Below are 18214 nucleotides of genomic sequence, written 5' to 3'. Positions count from 1 at the left end.
GGCTACAGTTAAAGCCGGCACTTGGACTTACCCATTTTTCAACCCTTTACAATAGTCGAGACACCAAGAAAAATCAGCCACAAATCTCAGATAGTCATGACAAACCACGAATCACAATTATGTAAAAAGATATTCTAATCTCACATAGAAAAATCATTTAAAGTCGAAGAACAATCATTTCACGGCACGTTCGTTGTCCGACATCACTGCACAGTTAGAAGCGCGCAGGCAGCATGGCGAGTGGGGACAACTGCGATAGAGGGGGGCGACATAGGGAGGGGGGGAGCTATGTGTCACCGGGCATAATTTCAATCGAATTTTGATTTCGTCTATGAGAATTGAAATTTCCAGGGTATTTCTACAGCTGTTAAAAATAACCATCGCTTGGGTCTTGGGCGACGGAAGTGACAATTTTATCGCTTGCATAATGCGATACGAAATATGCTGCATGTACCCGTCTAGTCTAGTCTTATATTTCTCGACCTCAAACCCCTACCTTTAAACACATAGGTGACGCCGCTGACGGCCAATGGGGTTCGCCTGTGACGAGTCGGCACACTTTTCAAGAACTCGTGTGAACCCCGGTGAGCAAGTTTCTTACCGGTAAATTTGAAATAATCATTGTTAGGTTCGACCAATTATTAGATTCATTCACCATGTTAATTGCGTATTCGACAATTACCAATATCCTTACCAACATGAGCCTACTCCAATCTTAATATAATTTTAACTTTTAACGGTAAATGAGTGTATTTTATTTGACGTTCACTTAACGCAACCATTGTTTCACTTGCGTTAGAGACAAAATCAACTACTGTTTCACTGTAAATTCGGTTGGGAAACAATTCTATAAATTCTTTCGAATACTAATTTTGCACATTGTTTTTCAAACATCGATTATTTATAGTGCATTTTGCAATTTTACTATCAATATTCCATAAAATCATTAATCAAATTTCGGTTTAAAAATCTTTCCTGCTAGCTTACCTTGCATGTGTCGTTGTATAGGACAATCGTAAAAAATATTTAAAAAATACCGTTTTAAATCACCTTACGATACGAAAACATTTTTTTTTAAATCTGTTCTTCAGTCTATAAAAATCCATAAAAGTAACAACGTTGTCCTTTTTTTTACGTATTCTGTGAGCCAATGGACGAGGAAAGTCCAGAGAGAATATACCACCAAAGAGTTGTAACGAAGAAGGGGCATTTCTGGATTGTATTGAATTTTTACATCTGTGTGATGTATGTACAGCAACGTCTCAACGGTTAACAGCCTAAAGGCACGTATTCATAACATAACTTTTATACCGACATTTCTGAATTTGTGTTCGTTCGGTCCTGAGTTTTTTTTATTTCTTGATTTGTGCAGTGGTTCAGATTTAGCTTGAATCGAACAAAACTTTCACTGTGAGTGATATTCCACTGTCAATTGGTAAAAACACAAATACAGTTTTACACTGAACGTTTGAAAACACTGAAAGTTTGAAATTTTCGAAAAAGCCTCAAATGAGTCCTGTATATACTATTTTTGAAGAAGATAAAATCACAGGAGATGGAAATAGTGTAAAATTTTTCATGTTAATTTTATCCATAGCTTATTTTCTACGTATTTGTATCGCAGTAATGGTTATATGATTAGCATTGTTCAATTTACATTGAGTGGTTTTGGGTTGCACCATGAAAAAATTTCTGGATTTTTTTTTCTCTTTTACACTTAGTTATTCACGATAATAATAATAATAAAATTTAATATAGAATTATTTTACATCGATATATTATTCAGTATAATCCATTTCATATAATCTATATTAATATACCGTTATATATTGTCAGTCGGGTCTTTGCGCGAAATATGTTTATATGTGTAGAAACTAGAGACACCTAAAATAGATGATTCATATTTTTTCTTGTTTCAATTGAACAAATATTACGCCTGGTTCCAAACTAAAACAATATGACATTACCTATTCTAAGGTACATACATCTATACAGAGTGAATTTAACCCTGCATATTACAAAATCAGTGAAATTCAATTGTTTGTAATATTTGCAACCATCTTTTTCAACGAATAAGAAAAACTACGATCCAATTATTCTAAGCTTCTCTGCTTGATGCACATATAAAAATGACATTTTTTTTCTCTCGTGCAACAACTCAAATGATAATTTTTTTACCGTTTTTTTATTCGGCCAAAAAATTTCAACGGCAATAAACAAACTCTAATACAAGATTAACAAATCTGTTTTTCTTTTCTTCATATTTTACAATTCTATTTCTCATTTAATATAATTCTCATCTCATCGGCAACACCGAAGAGGAAAAAATCACATAATTTTCGAGATAGCTTATACTATGACAATAGCTCTGGAAATATATAATTTCATTTAATCTCCATCACAGGTCATATTCTCCAAAGTTTACACTCTGGATAGTAAATAAACTTGAAATAATAATGTTCGTAATTTTTCAACGTAGACACCACCAATGGTATGCGACAGGAGGTATCCAACAAAATCAGTATTGTTAGATGAGTTTCCATTAACTAACGAAACCGAGTATATCCGAATAAGATCAGGAATTTCAATGTATGTATCACAAAAATTATACAGATTCCAGCACTTTTATCGTTGCTATACTCGTAGATTGTACCGTAATAATCGAGAAATGAATGATTATTTTAATACTTTTCTCTATTTAATTAATATATTCGTGAGTTTTTAAAAATTACTAAATTAGATCACATTGTGATTGCAAAACGACAGTGCTAACAAGACTAGATCCTACATTAGTTAGTAAAAACGAAGAACGAAATAAGCAAACCTTGGTAAATAAACCCACGTTTTCTGCGCTTTTTGTACTTTTTTGATTAGTGTTATCATTTGAATAAGTGATCACTTGTACTACGAGTTCAATAGCCGGTATACAAGCAATACGACCACAGCAGGTATCATCTCTTATTCTTACTTAGTGCTGATCTTTTGCTTCCATCCTTCTATAATCGCTATGTATTTAACACCACCGATAAACATGAGACTATAAACCCATGTGAATTAGTTCACCTGTACAATCTGTATACATGGCAAATATGCGATTCTATTCACGTAAAATAAACAAAAAGCCAAGAAATTCAGTTATCAGTTAATATCTTGCCCAAAGGGAAGATCAGTATGCCTTGTATATTGAACGTGACTTTAAATCATCATTTTTGTCCATTTCTCGTCTCTAGGATCCGCTTCGCCAGTACCAGTACTGAAACTGAACCTTTAATAACGTATAATTCTTATTTTGTTACTGAAATAGAATCTTAAGTTATACCTTTCTTTCGCTATGTATTCCGAAAGAAGTATCGAAAAGTCGAATCTTTATTATTTTTATTCAATTTTCCAAAACAAAGTTTATTAGGTAGTTGATGCCATATTAAATTGTGCCTATTGCTCTACAACAAATCAATTTATTCATTTTCAAATGAATCTTTGGAGTATCATTAGATCAAAGTTTGAAACTTGCACGTTCAGAATGCCTTCTTTTAATACTGTTTCTACAATATTTTGTTTACGAGCACGGTTATACTTCATTTGAACTTTCAGAATCATTACAGATTATTCATTTTGAAGAATAAATCTTGAAGTATCGAAAACTTGTACCAAATACCATTCAAAAGTCCATCAATCAGCGGAGAATCTTGGCATGACCGTAGATATTAAAAAATCCGATTTCAGATGACAGATTTGAGATGAATAATAGTAAAACCATAAATTGGCATCCAATTATTACTAGGTTCGAAATAGTCAAATCAGAAGGATGTAACAAGAAACTGAAAATGCGTTATGATTTAAAAGAAAAGTATAAACATCGAGTTCTTAGTTTCTTCTTCCCCTAGTAAAACTGGATCAAATCGATGTATCAGTGCAAGAAAGAAAATAAAACGAGTTCAAAGGAGTAATGCATTTGTTGCAAGCACTCGAGTACGTCTGCTCATTACTTAGTCTGTACGAACCTAGTATTGCATTACAGGATATTGAGTGACGTAAAAGACAATGATCTTTCATGCTCTTGATTGCGCAATATTTATAAAGAAAAAAGCGTAAGTTATGTCCAAGATACTGTATACATAGATACTACGTTTTCTCTAGGACGGCTGAAATACCACAAAGTGGTGCGTAATTTGGTGAAATTACCTAATTTCTAGTTCAACAACGAATAAAATTTTCTCATATTTTAAGATGTAAAAAAATCTTAAATTCACCAACGATCAAATATTCTTCAATTTATTATTGCCGTTTGGCAATATATACAACTAAACTATGCAGGTAAATGAAAGAAATATGAAACCTTCGCTGACAGTAATTCGAATAAGTTAATAAGTTAATGAGATATTAATTTGTAATTATTCATTGTATAATCGCTATTGCGAATGAATAAGGATTCAAATACATAATGAGAGGGTAATTCTTGAAGTTTTAAACTCCGTACTTGCACTGTATACAAGTCATATTACGTACTCTATGATTCTAGGCACAGTGACTTGGTATTTCCATATCGCTGCACCCGTGCAGACGTTTTTACCATTCTAAATTTGCTGACTGGAGAGAAACAAATGTATTTTCACCAAGTTGCATAATTTTATCAATTATCTGAGCTTTTCTTATTCATCTTCCGTATCCCCATCACTGCTGTAGTCTTGTAATGTTGCTGGTCGAGAAAATGGAGCATTGTTCATCTGTCTGAAAGAATACGGGATTTTCTTGTTGGTAAACTTCCCATCATTAATAATTATTACGTTTTTTTCTGGTATTGCTTAACGATTCACCATTTAAAACTGTTCAAAGTGAAAATGGCACAATAGGTATTTACTGATCAACTATTCAACGGATAATGAAATTTAAGCATCTGTAACTGTATACTCTAACTCTATCTCCTAACAGATGGAGCAATTACTTATTTTTCAACATTAAACATTGTAATTTTATTTTTCATAATCTTAAGTTATACGTCATAATTGCTTTTTACATTTCTATTATAAGTAGTATCATAAAATTTAAATGAAAGAACTTGATTAATAATTTCATGATTATAACAAGATTATAGATTATACCGAAAGTATATTTATATCCATGTTAATTAAAAGGGAACGGTATTAGAAATAAATGAAAAGTGCAGAAAATAGGATACAATTTAATAACTACCTAAATTGTCACACTTCATCATCCTCAGTCAAAAATTACTATAAATCACAAGATGTTATCAAATTTTTACTAAATGAAGCAGATTTTTATGATTTGATGTAAATATTGCATAAAGAAAATCTCTAAACTCTCACACGTTCCTTGGACTTTCCAACAATAGTCAATGTTAAACACTTTAATTTCACAATTGCTGAAAATCCTTTGCGAATTTTTCTTCACTTCTTGTATCTTTGAGGACTATTTCTTTCGAATAGAATGAAGAAACAAGAATAGAATTTTTGTACATTCTACTGCATTCAAACAGAACCTCAGATCAAATTTCCAAGTACTAATTATATCACTTATGGATTAGTAGCAAACGTTTAATAATTACGGCAAAAAATTAAACCTTATTCAATATCCCGAATTAAATAGACAGAAAATAATATTGAAATACTTTCAACTGATTGAACTTATATCGTGGAAAAAATTGTGGGCACATACAAATATTAATTTTTAGTTTATCCAATTATTTGAATACTTTGGCCTTACTTTTTAGTGGTTTAATTCTAAGTATCGCAGTCATTCGTTACCATAATAAAGGAAAAGTTGAAAGAAAACACACGTTAAATTAATATTTTTCAACATAATAGATTTTATCATTTTTTACCATCATCGTTCTTATCACAATTTACTTCCATATGTCAGTATGTGTAACTCAATAGTTTCCATATACTCACGCAAGTCTTCGGTAATGGTTGAGCCACTCTTCAAGCATTTGCGCGACTAGCAGGGGTTTTTTGTGAAGTTTTTGCTGAGCTACTAGAATACCGCCCTCTGTTGTGCAAACGTCGAGCCACTGTTTTAATATGGTTTCCTCACGGCCAATTTCTTCAGAACTTAGGAAGTGAATCGGTAAAAGCTTACGATCACGATCCATTAATGGCATAAATGTTGTTTGCATTTGCATTTGTGGCATGGCACCAACACCGCCAACTCCGACATTAGCATGTGGAGCTAATGGTGGGATTCTTGATGATGGGTATGGCTCAATTGGAACTAAAGCTGTGAAGTGGCCACGGGTATAACCCAAAGCGATTGGTGATCTGATACAAAACGATGGTTCCCACAACAATGGTAAATAAACTCCCTCAAATCTTGCGTAACCTGTAATTATAGATATTTAATAAACTTTTTTCATTGCAAGTAAGTCAAAACCGCTGCAAATTAAATAATACAAGGTAACATTGCCAAAATAAATTATGGGAGATTGTGAACAAGGCAAGGGTGATGCAAAGGTATGAACTTTGATATAATTACTTAACAGAACTCTAAGTTATTTAAGATTGACTTTGATTAAGAAGAATGTGCATTTTTTGTGATTTTATAAGTACTTTTATATCTCAAAAGCCCCCGAGAAGAATTTATAAAATGTCGTGATAAATTATCATTTTTGATAAATTCATTTATTAAATGTATAATTTGATCTTATATTCCACTCGATCTGATGAAACTGACCTATATCTTCACCTCGAAAACTCTTGACGTATTTGACACCATAAACAATAATGGGTCTTCGCAATATGTGGGCTAATGCAAAGACATGCAATTGCTCAAGTGCGCTACCAGGTTGGGCTGCAGTTGCTAGTAGATTTTCCCAATCTTCTTGCCATTGAGTTTCTTCGAGAGTGAAGTCTAACATCCGCGCTGCTTGCGATGCTTCATATTCCCTCCAGCGAGGATAAAAACTGGCGAATGAGACGAAATTATTACATTCCCACGATATTCTGAATAGTTACCTGTTTACATTTCTTGTACGATATTGTTGAAGTAAGAAATTATCAGTTTAAGCTGTAGAACTGTGAAAAAACAGAACGTGTTTTACTCCAGTATGGAATTGTGAACAATATCTAATGCTAACAGTTAAGAGATCATCAAAGTTTGTAAACATTGTTAAAACCGACAGGAAACTGATACATGCCATATGTTTTCAGACATTACTGTTTGCTTCAAATAGCTCATATAACGTAAATCTTGCAGATTTAATTAGATTTCAATACACTTAACCTGAAGGCACTGTAAAAAAATGCATATACTAGCAAATAAAAAGTAAAGTCTAACGCACCTCCCAGTGGCCTCTTTTGCTATACAGATATTTCATTGAAACAATATGTTTATTGTAATAAAAAGCTTCAGCAATTAAGAAAAAAATAAACCTATACAGTCGATAGTGGCATTTTTGTTTTTATTGAACTTAATATTGGTGTAGATTCTCACTGTTCTCCTAATAAATACAACACGAAAAAAAACAAAATTAGTGCTGTTTCTTATCTTATCACAGTGCATGAAATTAAGCCCCTGTTCTATGACCATTTACCTTCGTATTATATCATTCAGATTTTATGACATTGGAATACAAACTTTAGGTATACCTTGAACCTAGCATAGGATAAATTTGTAAATTGACATATTTACTTCAATATTGAAAAGGAATCCAACCATACCAATGAATTCATTAAAATCATCATTTAGTGAGTTTCAATCTTAAAGTATAAAAATGTAACATACAAAACTTCAGCATAGGTATGGTTTAACGATAACATACTTACAATTGTCCACCCTGTTGCAGTGAATCAGCTAAAGCACCACGTAACGTATTATCCCTATCGAATACGCCCCATGTAGCCTGCATTACGGAATCCAACAAACAGTCACCGGCAGATCTATTCCACAGAGCGTGTAATCTACTTCCAAGTCTTTCAGTTACTTCTAATGACCAATTCAAGGCCGGTGGTTCTCCACCTCCACCTTCCAGCTGTTGTTGTGCTTCTCTGTCAAGTAACTCTTCAAGCATCTGCTCCTGAACTATACTAGGTAGATCTTCAACCTTCAATTGATCAAACTGTTTCTTAACTTTAATTGTTACTGTAGATATGTAATTACCAAAATCTCGAAAGAAAAACAGATAAAATTAGCTCAAACTATACTACGATTAGATCCAGGACTTTGTGGATTTTCTGTTAGTCATATCGCACCCCGGCGACAAGGGTGGCACAACTCAAAAATTGTCATTTTTCAGTAGAAACAAATGACTATGAGTAAAAGTCTTGCATGCTTATGGAAGTTACCTGTTCTTCTTTTCTCTGTGACGACCAATTTTTATACTACAGAAATGTCACTTTTTAAGCTTATAGATTTGAACTTTGCAAATTCAAACCTGGTTCAAACTCAAAAATTGACAATTTTTGAGTTGTGTCACGCATGTCTCGGAGGTGTGATATTACCGTATTGCTCGGAGTATAAGCTGACTCCCAATTCTGAGACAATATTTCAGGGTGTTGTTCTTAGTTACCTGGACGGGTCCACATATGAGACGAGCATGATTTTGGCAGGTGCTGTCAACGACAAAAAACCTCGGCTCATATTCAGAACAATACAGCAATTTCACAAAACATGGGCAGTCTTTTGTTCCCAAAATATTAATAACAACTATTCAAGAAGTCTTTACTTGGAGGTCATTCATAGTAACTTTGTTGTTGATATATTGATTAAACTTACAATTGTGAATTCAAAGTGCTTATTATAGAATGTGAATTTTGTTACTTTTAGTAAAATGAGATTCAGGAAAAACATATCCCTTAAATGTGTAATTCTTCAGATTCAACCTAGCTTCAAAAAACTAAAGTTTGACAAAACATATTGATAGATCTCCATAATGTATAATTCTGTCAAAGTTATAGATCATTTTTTCAATGTTCAATAATAGCAAAAATTGTAAGACATTTTCTGTCTAACGGAAAAGAATTCGAATCTTAAATCAAAGGTTGCGGTGAAAATGAGTAAAAATTTTAACACAGTGCCTCCCAAATTACGAAAATTTGACTTGAGTTTATAACAACTAGTAATGATAGTAACCTCAGCAGGTAGTGCGAAGGTAGCCATGTCCATAACAAAGCAGCATGGAAAAGAACCTTTTCGGAGTCCAATGCTATTTGTTACATGCCGACGAATTTGTTCTGCCAAATCTGGTGCCACATAACTTGGTACTCTCTTCACACCCGACCCGGACCCTTCGATCTGTGCCAACAGTGTAGCTAGAATATCCTCTCTTTGGAATCTGAAGATAAAATTATCTTCAATTATAAAATATACCACCTGAAATAAATGAAGAATGAAATATCGAGTGAAGTATCGAATGTTTCTTTAAATAATTTGGAATTGGGTATAACCCAGAAAATATGGACACATATTTTCCAATGATGGTCTATAGAATAACACTCATCCATTTTTCGAAATCCTGCAACTATGAACTACCATATATAAAAACAACTACTGAGTGAAATGTACAAATGAAGAATTGTCTCTACCCAGTTATTTACATGGCAGCAAAGTTACATGCAGGCAATGGTAATAAAATGTCAATAAGAATCATCGAAACAATCCATAATAGTATGACCACTTTGTGATTTTGGAATTTTCTGAAATTCAGTAAGCTGTAATGAAACAAAAGACTGATATTTCGAAATCTCAGTTCCTTCCAAATCATTGTAAAATTTAAAAAAAAGTTATTTTTTCCCCAATGTTTCGTTACAATAACATTACTAACTTCAACCTCATAGATTTTCAAGACAAACACATTGGTAGTCAATGGAGCGATAGTCCTGTGTCATACTGAACATCTAAAATGTTTTTAACCTATGAATGTGCTGTGTGGGAAATGATTCATAGCTACATAGTAAAAGTTTTGTAGTAAATTACTACTGCATGTTTGGAATCCTTGGAAATTTTCCAGAAATTAGAAGTTGTTGAATGCCTGCACAAATTGGTGTGCCTCGCAGTACGATTGAATTTGTGTTCAATACTGCTATCAGTTACTCGTAGCCATAATACGCAATAAATTGTTTCAATGCCGTTCGCAAATGTAAACATGAAGAATGTATTTGTCACGTTTTTCGTTCTCAAAAGATGGGTATTGCTATAAATTCTAAAATATTTGTCCCTCTTGTTTTATTGTTTGAAAAGCCTCTCTTTTGTCTGTAAGTTTAGCACTTGTGCATTTTTTCTTTTGTTATTTAAATATTGAATTAATTCAAAATCTTCCTCAATATGCAGTTTAATACAATATGCAAACATAAATTTCCATGCTCACCGAATTGCCAGATGAACTAGAGTATGCCCAATGTCAAAAGCGCTGCTTCTGTTCAAAAGGAGAACTTCGGAATGCGTCAATTGACGAGCAGGGTCTCCACCGCTTGCCAAATAAGCTTCGACTGGTGCATTATCACCTTCAACTATGCCGAGGCATGCGTTTAACCAGCACCAGTCTGTATGACGCCTAAGCTGTTTTAATCTGCGTTCATATTCACAATTGTTGGGTGATTGTGGAGCCGGTAAAGTATCGTTTCTTTCATATCTATGAGAACTTCTGTAACCATAAAATACAAATGCGTTAATTTCCTGTTTTATCTTTCTATTTCATCTTTCTGACTTCACTTTTTAGTCGACCTATCATTATCACTATCGATATAATATGGCATCAGTTTGAACGGCATCTCATAATGTATTGACTTAGTGATTTTATTTCATAAGCTTCACAATCCTAGAACTTCGAAATAGTATCTTTACTTTCTTACTTTTCTTTACTTGAATGAGCAGTACGAGTGATTTCTTAGCGTGTCAATTAAAAGTCTGATGCATTATAAAGTATACAACTTGATTAAAATTTAAGAATACTTCATTTCATTGTACATTCAATTATTTCTTTTATTTCTTCGTTTATCACACGGTATTCTAAAAGTATGTACAAAACGAAATAAATACTGAAGAATCCATATTTACGTAATTTTAATCATCTTCTATTGGATTACTACTGTAAATGTCTCAATTATTGTTGCAATAAATGGCTGAAAAAATATATAGTAAATCAACAGCTGTGTAGTAATTATACCTAGTAAGTTTTATAAACACGATTTTGCAAGCCAATACATGTACCTTTTGGCTACTGCCAAGTTTTCATCTCGATGAGCTTGATGGATGTACGGAGTATGAGGCGGAGACGGAGACGGAAGGCCTTTCTGACACTGATCCCGGTCAGGACTGGGTAGGATAAGTCCTAGATTAGTAATGGATCTTTCTCTTCTTTCTTTTTCCTTCTGATGGGCACACATTATACATTTCGTAGCTTTTGGCCAGTTTTCATAGGTACACGACGGACACGACCATTTCTCTTGCTGCGTATTAGACAACGGCATATTCAGCTGCGCATAGGAGTACTTTTCAGGATGTAAATTAATTAACGGAGAATTTATCTGTAGGTTTGACCCTGGGTTAGGCGGGGGATCGCCCAGCCTTAATGGTGCTAGTTGTTCGTGTAGATTTGAGGCTGTCGAATGTATAGATGTGGAGTGATTTACCAGTTTCTTGTGTCCACACTGCGCACACCGATTTGTATTTTGATAATTGAGGTAGGTGCATAAGTCACAGGCCCATTTACCTCCTGAAGGCAAATTTTGGCTGTAATTTTGAGGGCTTAGGTTGCAAAAGTCTGTTGACTGACTTATTTGAGGTACTGGACCAGACGCTACGTTAGAACCTGATCGCTGTGGACTTGGATCGCGCAAACGATAAATATCTTCCCCGAATAAAGGCTTTGCCCCTCTGCACATTGTACATTTCAAAGATGAGGGCCAATTTTCATATGTACAATACTCGCAATTCCATTTACCCTCCGTCTGCTCACCTTGATTATTCATTTTAATTCCCTATGATTGTTACTATTACTTTTTTTTCCTTCAACTTTTTTCAACTTATAAAATGATTCGACTAATCAATCGATACTATTGCTTTAAAATCTTAATTTGGTAATTTCTGTCACTAACTAACGGAGATGGATCAAAGTTGTATTCTTTAAAGAAAAGTTTTTCCTCTGCTTATATTACCAAGAAAGCATTTGTTAGTACAATGGGATGATTTTTTTTTTTCTATAGGCCTTTTTTCTTGAATTGTTCCTTGGGAATTATGCGGATTGTTAATTTATTGTTTTTCCATATCTCTTGACGGCTGATGTCACGTGATGAACATTTTGACAGATTTTGACAGGGTAGAAGCTGCTGCGAGAATATTAAACCACCAGCAGCTGCAGTTATCTGAAATATTGGAGAGAAAAAAACATCAATAACTCTCTAGTTACTCAACAGCAGAAAATGATAAAACACTTTGACATATAAAGATTTAAAAAATGTACATATGAATAATCAAGTATGACAGACAGTGCGACTTTTTCTCTAAACTTTAACTCCGAATAAAACCAGTAAAGGAAGAGAAAAGTGAACAATTTATGGCGATACATGTTTTGCTAAAAAAAAAAAAAAAGAAGTGTTAAAGCAATAATGACCATCAAGTTGCCGAAAGATGAAACAGGAGAAAAAAAGATATATTGTAAGAGTTCCCACCAGATTTTATCAAAAAATAATAAAATTATGTACATGTATCGAAAATCAAAACAAAACAGTCTGGGGAAAAAGTATTCGTAAAAACGAGGAAAACGGTTAACCTTGACCTGTTCTCTTCACTACCGAATGGATTTCAAGAGACGTTGGTTCTGCGTAATTCCTCGCCTCGGAGAGGATACCCCAGATCCTGGTAGAATATCTCGTTACATGCCAGAATACTCCATTCGTTCCTCAAACTGGTTAAAGAATAGGCACGAAAGACACTGCTCTGGGCCAGCACCCCACTGCAACGTATTACGTGCACTTTGACAAGGGTTTGCGTCGTGCGTTTCTTTTTTTTATCGCCTTTTCTTTTTCACGTTGCGAGACAAAAATGATAAATAAGCATGTCGCGAATAATGGAGCGTTAAATCAGTGAAGACTCACTTCTCGCACGAGAGTTACTCACGTCTACGAGATGGACATCGTATTTCCTCGGGAACTTCTATGGGGAAAGTAGGTTTTGACAGTCATTCGCAAACAGCCAGTGGTGCCAACCTTCATCAACAAATATTCCAATTCTGCAATAATATTATACGCAGTCGGTCTATCCCTCTGTGTATTTTGCAACTTTCAATCATGCAGTGCTTGAATATTTCTCAAATATTTTGTCTGTTTTCAATTATTACACAACGCAATGTCAGTACAACAAAATAAAGTACATTGTCATAGCGTTTTACTCACCACCCGGTATATGGCTTTTTAGATTGGCAATGTTACAATCGACGATATCCGTATCCTACTTTTGAACAACGTTTCGACGCTTACCTCCACTTTGCATCTGACATTCGCTACTTATTATTAGATATTTTTCCCCAAATCCTTACAGCCAATTCTCAACGTTGTCGCAAAACTATCAATCCTCATCTCAAGGCGAATTGGATCGCCAGTATCAAGAGATCAGTGAATCGGACACTTTCACATTGCATGATGTCAAACCAAACGTAGCCAAACGTAGACAATTTGCGCTAGTTGAATGACTGTGTGCCGTGCATGTCTAATTCATTTATTTATATATTTCTGGCTCTACGCCATATGGGTCTTAGCCTAGACATTTGACCTTGACATTTCCTTGTCAAATAATACATACAACTTCTCGAACAGCTATCACTATTGTTCAATCGTCGAAGATATGATTAATATGCAAGTAAATAACCAAGGAACTATTTCCCTACTCGCGCGTTGTCTGCTGTTATTTTTTGGTACAAAATGATGTCGCAAGATTAAGCCAGTTGAAAACTTAACCCTAAAAAATCGTCTTTTAAGTAGCTTGTCGTTCCCTCTTTGGTCGGTCCATTTCAGTACTTATATATCTCATGAATAATAGGAATTGTTAAAATGACATCGAAAATTTTAATATTATATGGAAGTGAAACTGGAACGGCTCAGGACGTGGCAGAACAAATTTGGAGAGATGCCAAAAGGTTTAATTCGTATACTCTTATGTCTGATAGAAAAAACTCGAATCGAAATGTAACATAGTACAAATGTGTACGTAGTATTTCAATTTTCGCATAGAATTGATAACAACTACTAATAATAAAAAAAAAAAACACGTCTTTCTCAATATACTGTTCAAGATGAACGTGCTTTTGTCCATTTGTAGCTACAATTATTTGCATAAGATTATGATACTTGCGTTATTGAATTAAAGTTTTTCTCATACACTTATGAAAATCTTAATTCCATCCTTGGTTTTCAGAGTTGGTGCGGACTGTTCTGTCATTTCAATGGACGATTATGATATAAAAAATTTGATTTCCGAACGAATAGTTATATTCGTTGTTGCCACAGCTGGTCAAGGTGACCCACCTACAAACATGAAAAAATTTTGGCGCTTTTTATTGCGGAAAAACTTACTGGCAAACTCGCTGCACAATATGTATTATGGAGTACTAGGACTGGGAGATAGTTCCTATGTCAAGTACAACTTTGCTGCGAAAAAATTAAGTAAAAGACTAGCTCAGTTAGGTGGAACAGAGATTCTATCCATTGGATTGGCCGATGATCAACACGATCTTGGTATTGATGCTGTCACAGTACCATGGATTGAACAATTATGGACTAATTTATCTACATTATTTGATATTCCTACAAGAATCCCAATGAGTGATAAAAATAACATCATCACCAAATTTAATGTCTCTCTCATTGATAATTGCAGCTCTGTTACTGCAGAAGATGCATATTCACGCAACGATATATATAGACATGAATTATATACGAATCATGATACCATCAAAGTCGGCAGAGTTATTGAAACGACTAGAATGACTTCAATCGATCATTTTCAGGATGTTAGATTGCTGAAATTTCATGTCGAAAATGCCAAGTATGAGCCTGGGGATGTTGTTTACCTGAGGCCAAAGAATTCTGCTGAAAAAGTACAACAGTTTTTTGATGTGTTAAAAAATAATGGAGTTTTTTTACATCAGAATATAACTGTCATTGTAAGTCCTTCAGAAATTCAAATTCCTAATATATTGAAGCAGAAATTAACTCTGGGACAAATTGTGGAACAATATTGGGATTTGAATTATAAGCCAAGAAAATATGCAATGGAGATCTTGAGTCTAATAACTGAAAGTGAGTTAGAAAAGGAGAAATTAATAGAATTCACCACACCCAATGGGCAAGAAGAATTATACAATTATGTTAATAGGCCTAGACGAAATATTGTTGAAGTTCTAAATGATTTTCCAAATGCCACAAAGAATTTAAATATTCAATTATTATTCGAGATTATGAGCCCAATAAAACCAAGAGCATTCAGCATTGCATCTAGCTTGAAACATGTGCCAAATGAAATTGATATTTTAGTCGCTGTTGTGCGGTACAAAACAAAACTTGCCGAGCCTAGGCTGGGTTTGTGCTCAAATTGGCTTGCCAGTTTGAACCTAGGAGACGAAACCACGCTTTGGGTTCAAAGAGGAACTTTCAACTTCAATTACTCTAAACCGGCCATTTTGATTGGACCTGGCACTGGTATTGCACCATTCAGAGCATTTCTATTAGAAAAAAGAATAATGAAAAACGACTTATCGGATTGTCTGCTTTTTTTTGGATGCAGGAACCAACTTAAGGATTATCATTGTAAAAAAGATTTCGAATTGATGATAGAAAATAACAAGTTGAAAATGTTTTGTGCCTTTTCAAGGGATCATGATCACAAAATGTAAGTGTCTCACTATCAAATATGAAACGTGACTAAATAGGATTGTTTGTACTCTATACTTGATTTCAGATATGTCCAGCACAAAATACGCGAGCATAGGAATATTTTTTGGCAATTTCTTGCAAACGGGGCAAATATTTATTTAGCTGGTAGCTCGAAGAATATGCCAGGCAATGTTAGAGAAGAAATTGTCTCACTGGTGAAAAAATTCGGTGAATTAACAGATGCTGATGCTGAAAGTTATGTTAGTAAATTGGAGAAAACTGGACGCTATCAAACAGAGACTTGGAGCTAGAATCGTTACCATCGAAGATTGGATCAAACAAAAGTGTTGATAATAGAAATCATTAACTGATGACTGTATATAAACCATATTTTGTAGAACTACCTACCTACCTTGAAAATGTGAAACACAGAATAGCAGAACAGATGGAAAATTAATTTAATACAATTCCTAAAAGAGAAAATCATGAGATACTATGAAAAAGCGTTATAAAAGAATCAAGATGAACAGGTATGCAGAATGAATGTTATATTCCAGAATTACGTAGATGAAACAAAGATAAAGTTGATTCTGCAAAGAAATTGTATTGAAATATTGACGATTAAAAGAGTAGCGTAATTTTTTCATGTATTTCACGATCTACAAATACTTGCTCTAATTTAAATGCCATCGACTGTGATCCAAAGTCATCAGGAGTGGAACGTCAAATTTGACAAAATGTTACTATGTGAAAATAATCTTTATAATGCAATTCATCATTCATATAATAAGCATACACTACTTTTGTCAAAATGGACGGAAACTTTTGTTTTAAGTGATTGACACATTAATGATTCATGGACCAAATCTCATATATTTGTTACAAATTCTAGTTTCTTGTTATTTCAAAGATATTTACTGTTTGGGTAAAATTTTTTTGTTTCTCTTGCGCTATAGTAAGATAAGTGTTGAGTCTAGAATCATTTTTTCACTTACCAATAGACCGTTTTAAAACAGATTCGTTTTAATAATCCGCCAATTCAAATTTGGTAAAAATACTAATCGCATGGTGCGGAAAACAATCTATATTGATCGTTTTATTATTTTAAATATTTACATCTACGGATTTGGTTTCTTTCCAATTTTTTATATTTCAATTGTAATGAGCAATTTCAATTCAATCCAATCTGCAACACATAATTCCGTCTATCCATTCCTAATTGATTCTTCTGTATTGCGTACAAATTTAGAAAATTCTAGGTGATTTTATCGTAACAAGTTAAATATAAAAAAAATGGATGGAAAACGAATCCGTAGACATACACTGGAAACAGTAAAATAATTAATTTGATTCAATTTGATGGGAACCACATCAGTTTTCTTTGAAAATTTATATTGTGCTTAATGAGCAAGTAACTATACTTAAACACTGGTGCATTGACTCAAGATGTATCACAATTGCTAACAGAAAAGCCTGAAAGAAACCCACGATTATGTTTTTCGTGGCTTGATTTCGTAGTGCCCTTTGATACGAATATTGACTACGGTTACGCTAATTAAGATTTGGGTGCTTTTATAGGATCGTGTGTTAAACGAACTGACATATAATTGCACTGATTTAGGGTCACCTATGCTTTGCGTGCTAGCGGCTGAGTGCTTCAAGATGGCCGAATTGGTCAAGACGGCTTTAAATCCTAGTTTCAAGAATTCACTGATTCATATTCCTAGTGTTATATTATCAAGATTTGCATTCCCCTCGCAGTTAGTGCAATGGACAGGAACTCAGAAAATTATAACCCACGGGTTACTTTTTCGATTATCACAATCGGCCAGGGTACTATACCAAACGCTGCTGGCCCACACAGTCATTGCCAACGGCTTCGACCCTATCCTCTACATGCTCGCTCTTCGCTACTCGGATGAATATTCATACACTAGATTTCAATCTTCAAAAAAAACTGGGATCTCACTGATAGAAATGGTCAAGGGTGAATCTACTGGCTATTCCTCCCCCTCCCGCTGTTCGGGTCTCAGTAAGGGATTCCAATTTTTTTTGTTACTTGTTCGTTTTGTGTTACTGTAATGTCTAATCTTCAACTAACCGTAGAGTGAAAGCGAGCCAGGCACATTCTAATTCTAATTCGCCTCCTAATAAAAGAGGAACCGACCTGATCACTCCCTGGATTCCATCCTCCAGGGTCCGGGATAATAGATACAGGCAGGGTGACCATTCCCCATACCTGGTTCAGGTGCCATGAGCTTTGCGAAAATTGTCAAGGGCAACGGCCTACTCAAAGGCGTCACTAGCATTAAAGCCTCTGGCATCAACCAATATAGTATCTTTAATAATATCGAGGATGCGAATTTCTTCATGGACCAGGATATTTATAAGGGTAA

General features: G+C 34.3%; 3 protein-coding genes across 12 annotated transcripts in view; 1 reads left to right on the top strand and 2 right to left on the bottom strand.

Annotated features, from left to right (window-relative positions):
* Positions 1 to 227, bottom strand: part of Unc-115a (Uncoordinated 115a) — a 41018-nt gene extending 40791 nt beyond the window's left edge. Inside the window, exon 1 of the mRNA XM_046613880.2 lies at positions 32 to 227. Within this exon, the coding sequence (XP_046469836.1) occupies positions 32 to 35 (4 nt within the window). The 5' untranslated portion in view covers positions 36 to 227. The remainder of the gene's footprint in view (positions 1 to 31) is intronic.
* Positions 228 to 3358: 3131 nt separating this feature from the next.
* trbd (trabid) lies at positions 3359 to 13618 on the bottom strand. Of its 8 annotated transcripts, none has more exons than XM_046613944.2 (10): positions 13344 to 13618; positions 13047 to 13180; positions 12722 to 12904; positions 11161 to 12314; positions 10319 to 10594; positions 9085 to 9286; positions 7779 to 8071; positions 6688 to 6917; positions 5910 to 6336; positions 3359 to 4728 (listed from the first exon to the last, which is right to left on the bottom strand). In XM_046613944.2, exons 4-10 carry the CDS (start codon positions 11919 to 11921, stop codon positions 4650 to 4652), a joined length of 2268 nt encoding a protein of 755 aa, XP_046469900.1. In that variant the 5' UTR covers positions 11922 to 12314; positions 12722 to 12904; positions 13047 to 13180; positions 13344 to 13618; the 3' UTR covers positions 3359 to 4649. The 8 variants fall into 8 exon arrangements, with proteins under 8 accessions (XP_046469900.1, XP_046469892.1, XP_046469921.1 ...); XM_046613936.2 differs by having other exon boundaries at positions 13069 to 13180; XM_046613965.2 differs by having other exon boundaries at positions 12728 to 12904; positions 13069 to 13180.
* LOC124213102 (NADPH-dependent diflavin oxidoreductase 1) lies at positions 13516 to 16468 on the top strand. Of its 3 annotated transcripts, none has more exons than XM_046614025.2 (3): positions 13516 to 13806; positions 14362 to 15834; positions 15904 to 16468. In XM_046614025.2, the coding sequence occupies exons 2-3, from the start codon at positions 14390 to 14392 to the stop codon at positions 16127 to 16129; spliced, it is 1671 nt and encodes a 556-aa protein (XP_046469981.1). In that variant the 5' UTR covers positions 13516 to 13806; positions 14362 to 14389; the 3' UTR covers positions 16130 to 16468. The 3 variants fall into 3 exon arrangements, with proteins under 3 accessions (XP_046469981.1, XP_046469964.1, XP_046469972.1); XM_046614008.2 differs by having other exon boundaries at positions 13516 to 14083; XM_046614016.2 differs by having other exon boundaries at positions 13516 to 14150.
* Positions 16469 to 18214: the final 1746 nt, after the last annotated feature.

This window comes from Neodiprion pinetum, chromosome 1 (genome assembly GCF_021155775.2).
Source record: "Neodiprion pinetum isolate iyNeoPine1 chromosome 1, iyNeoPine1.2, whole genome shotgun sequence".
Classification (NCBI taxonomy): domain Eukaryota; kingdom Metazoa; phylum Arthropoda; class Insecta; order Hymenoptera; family Diprionidae; genus Neodiprion; species Neodiprion pinetum.
This window is presented reverse-complemented; position numbering and strand designations above follow the sequence as displayed.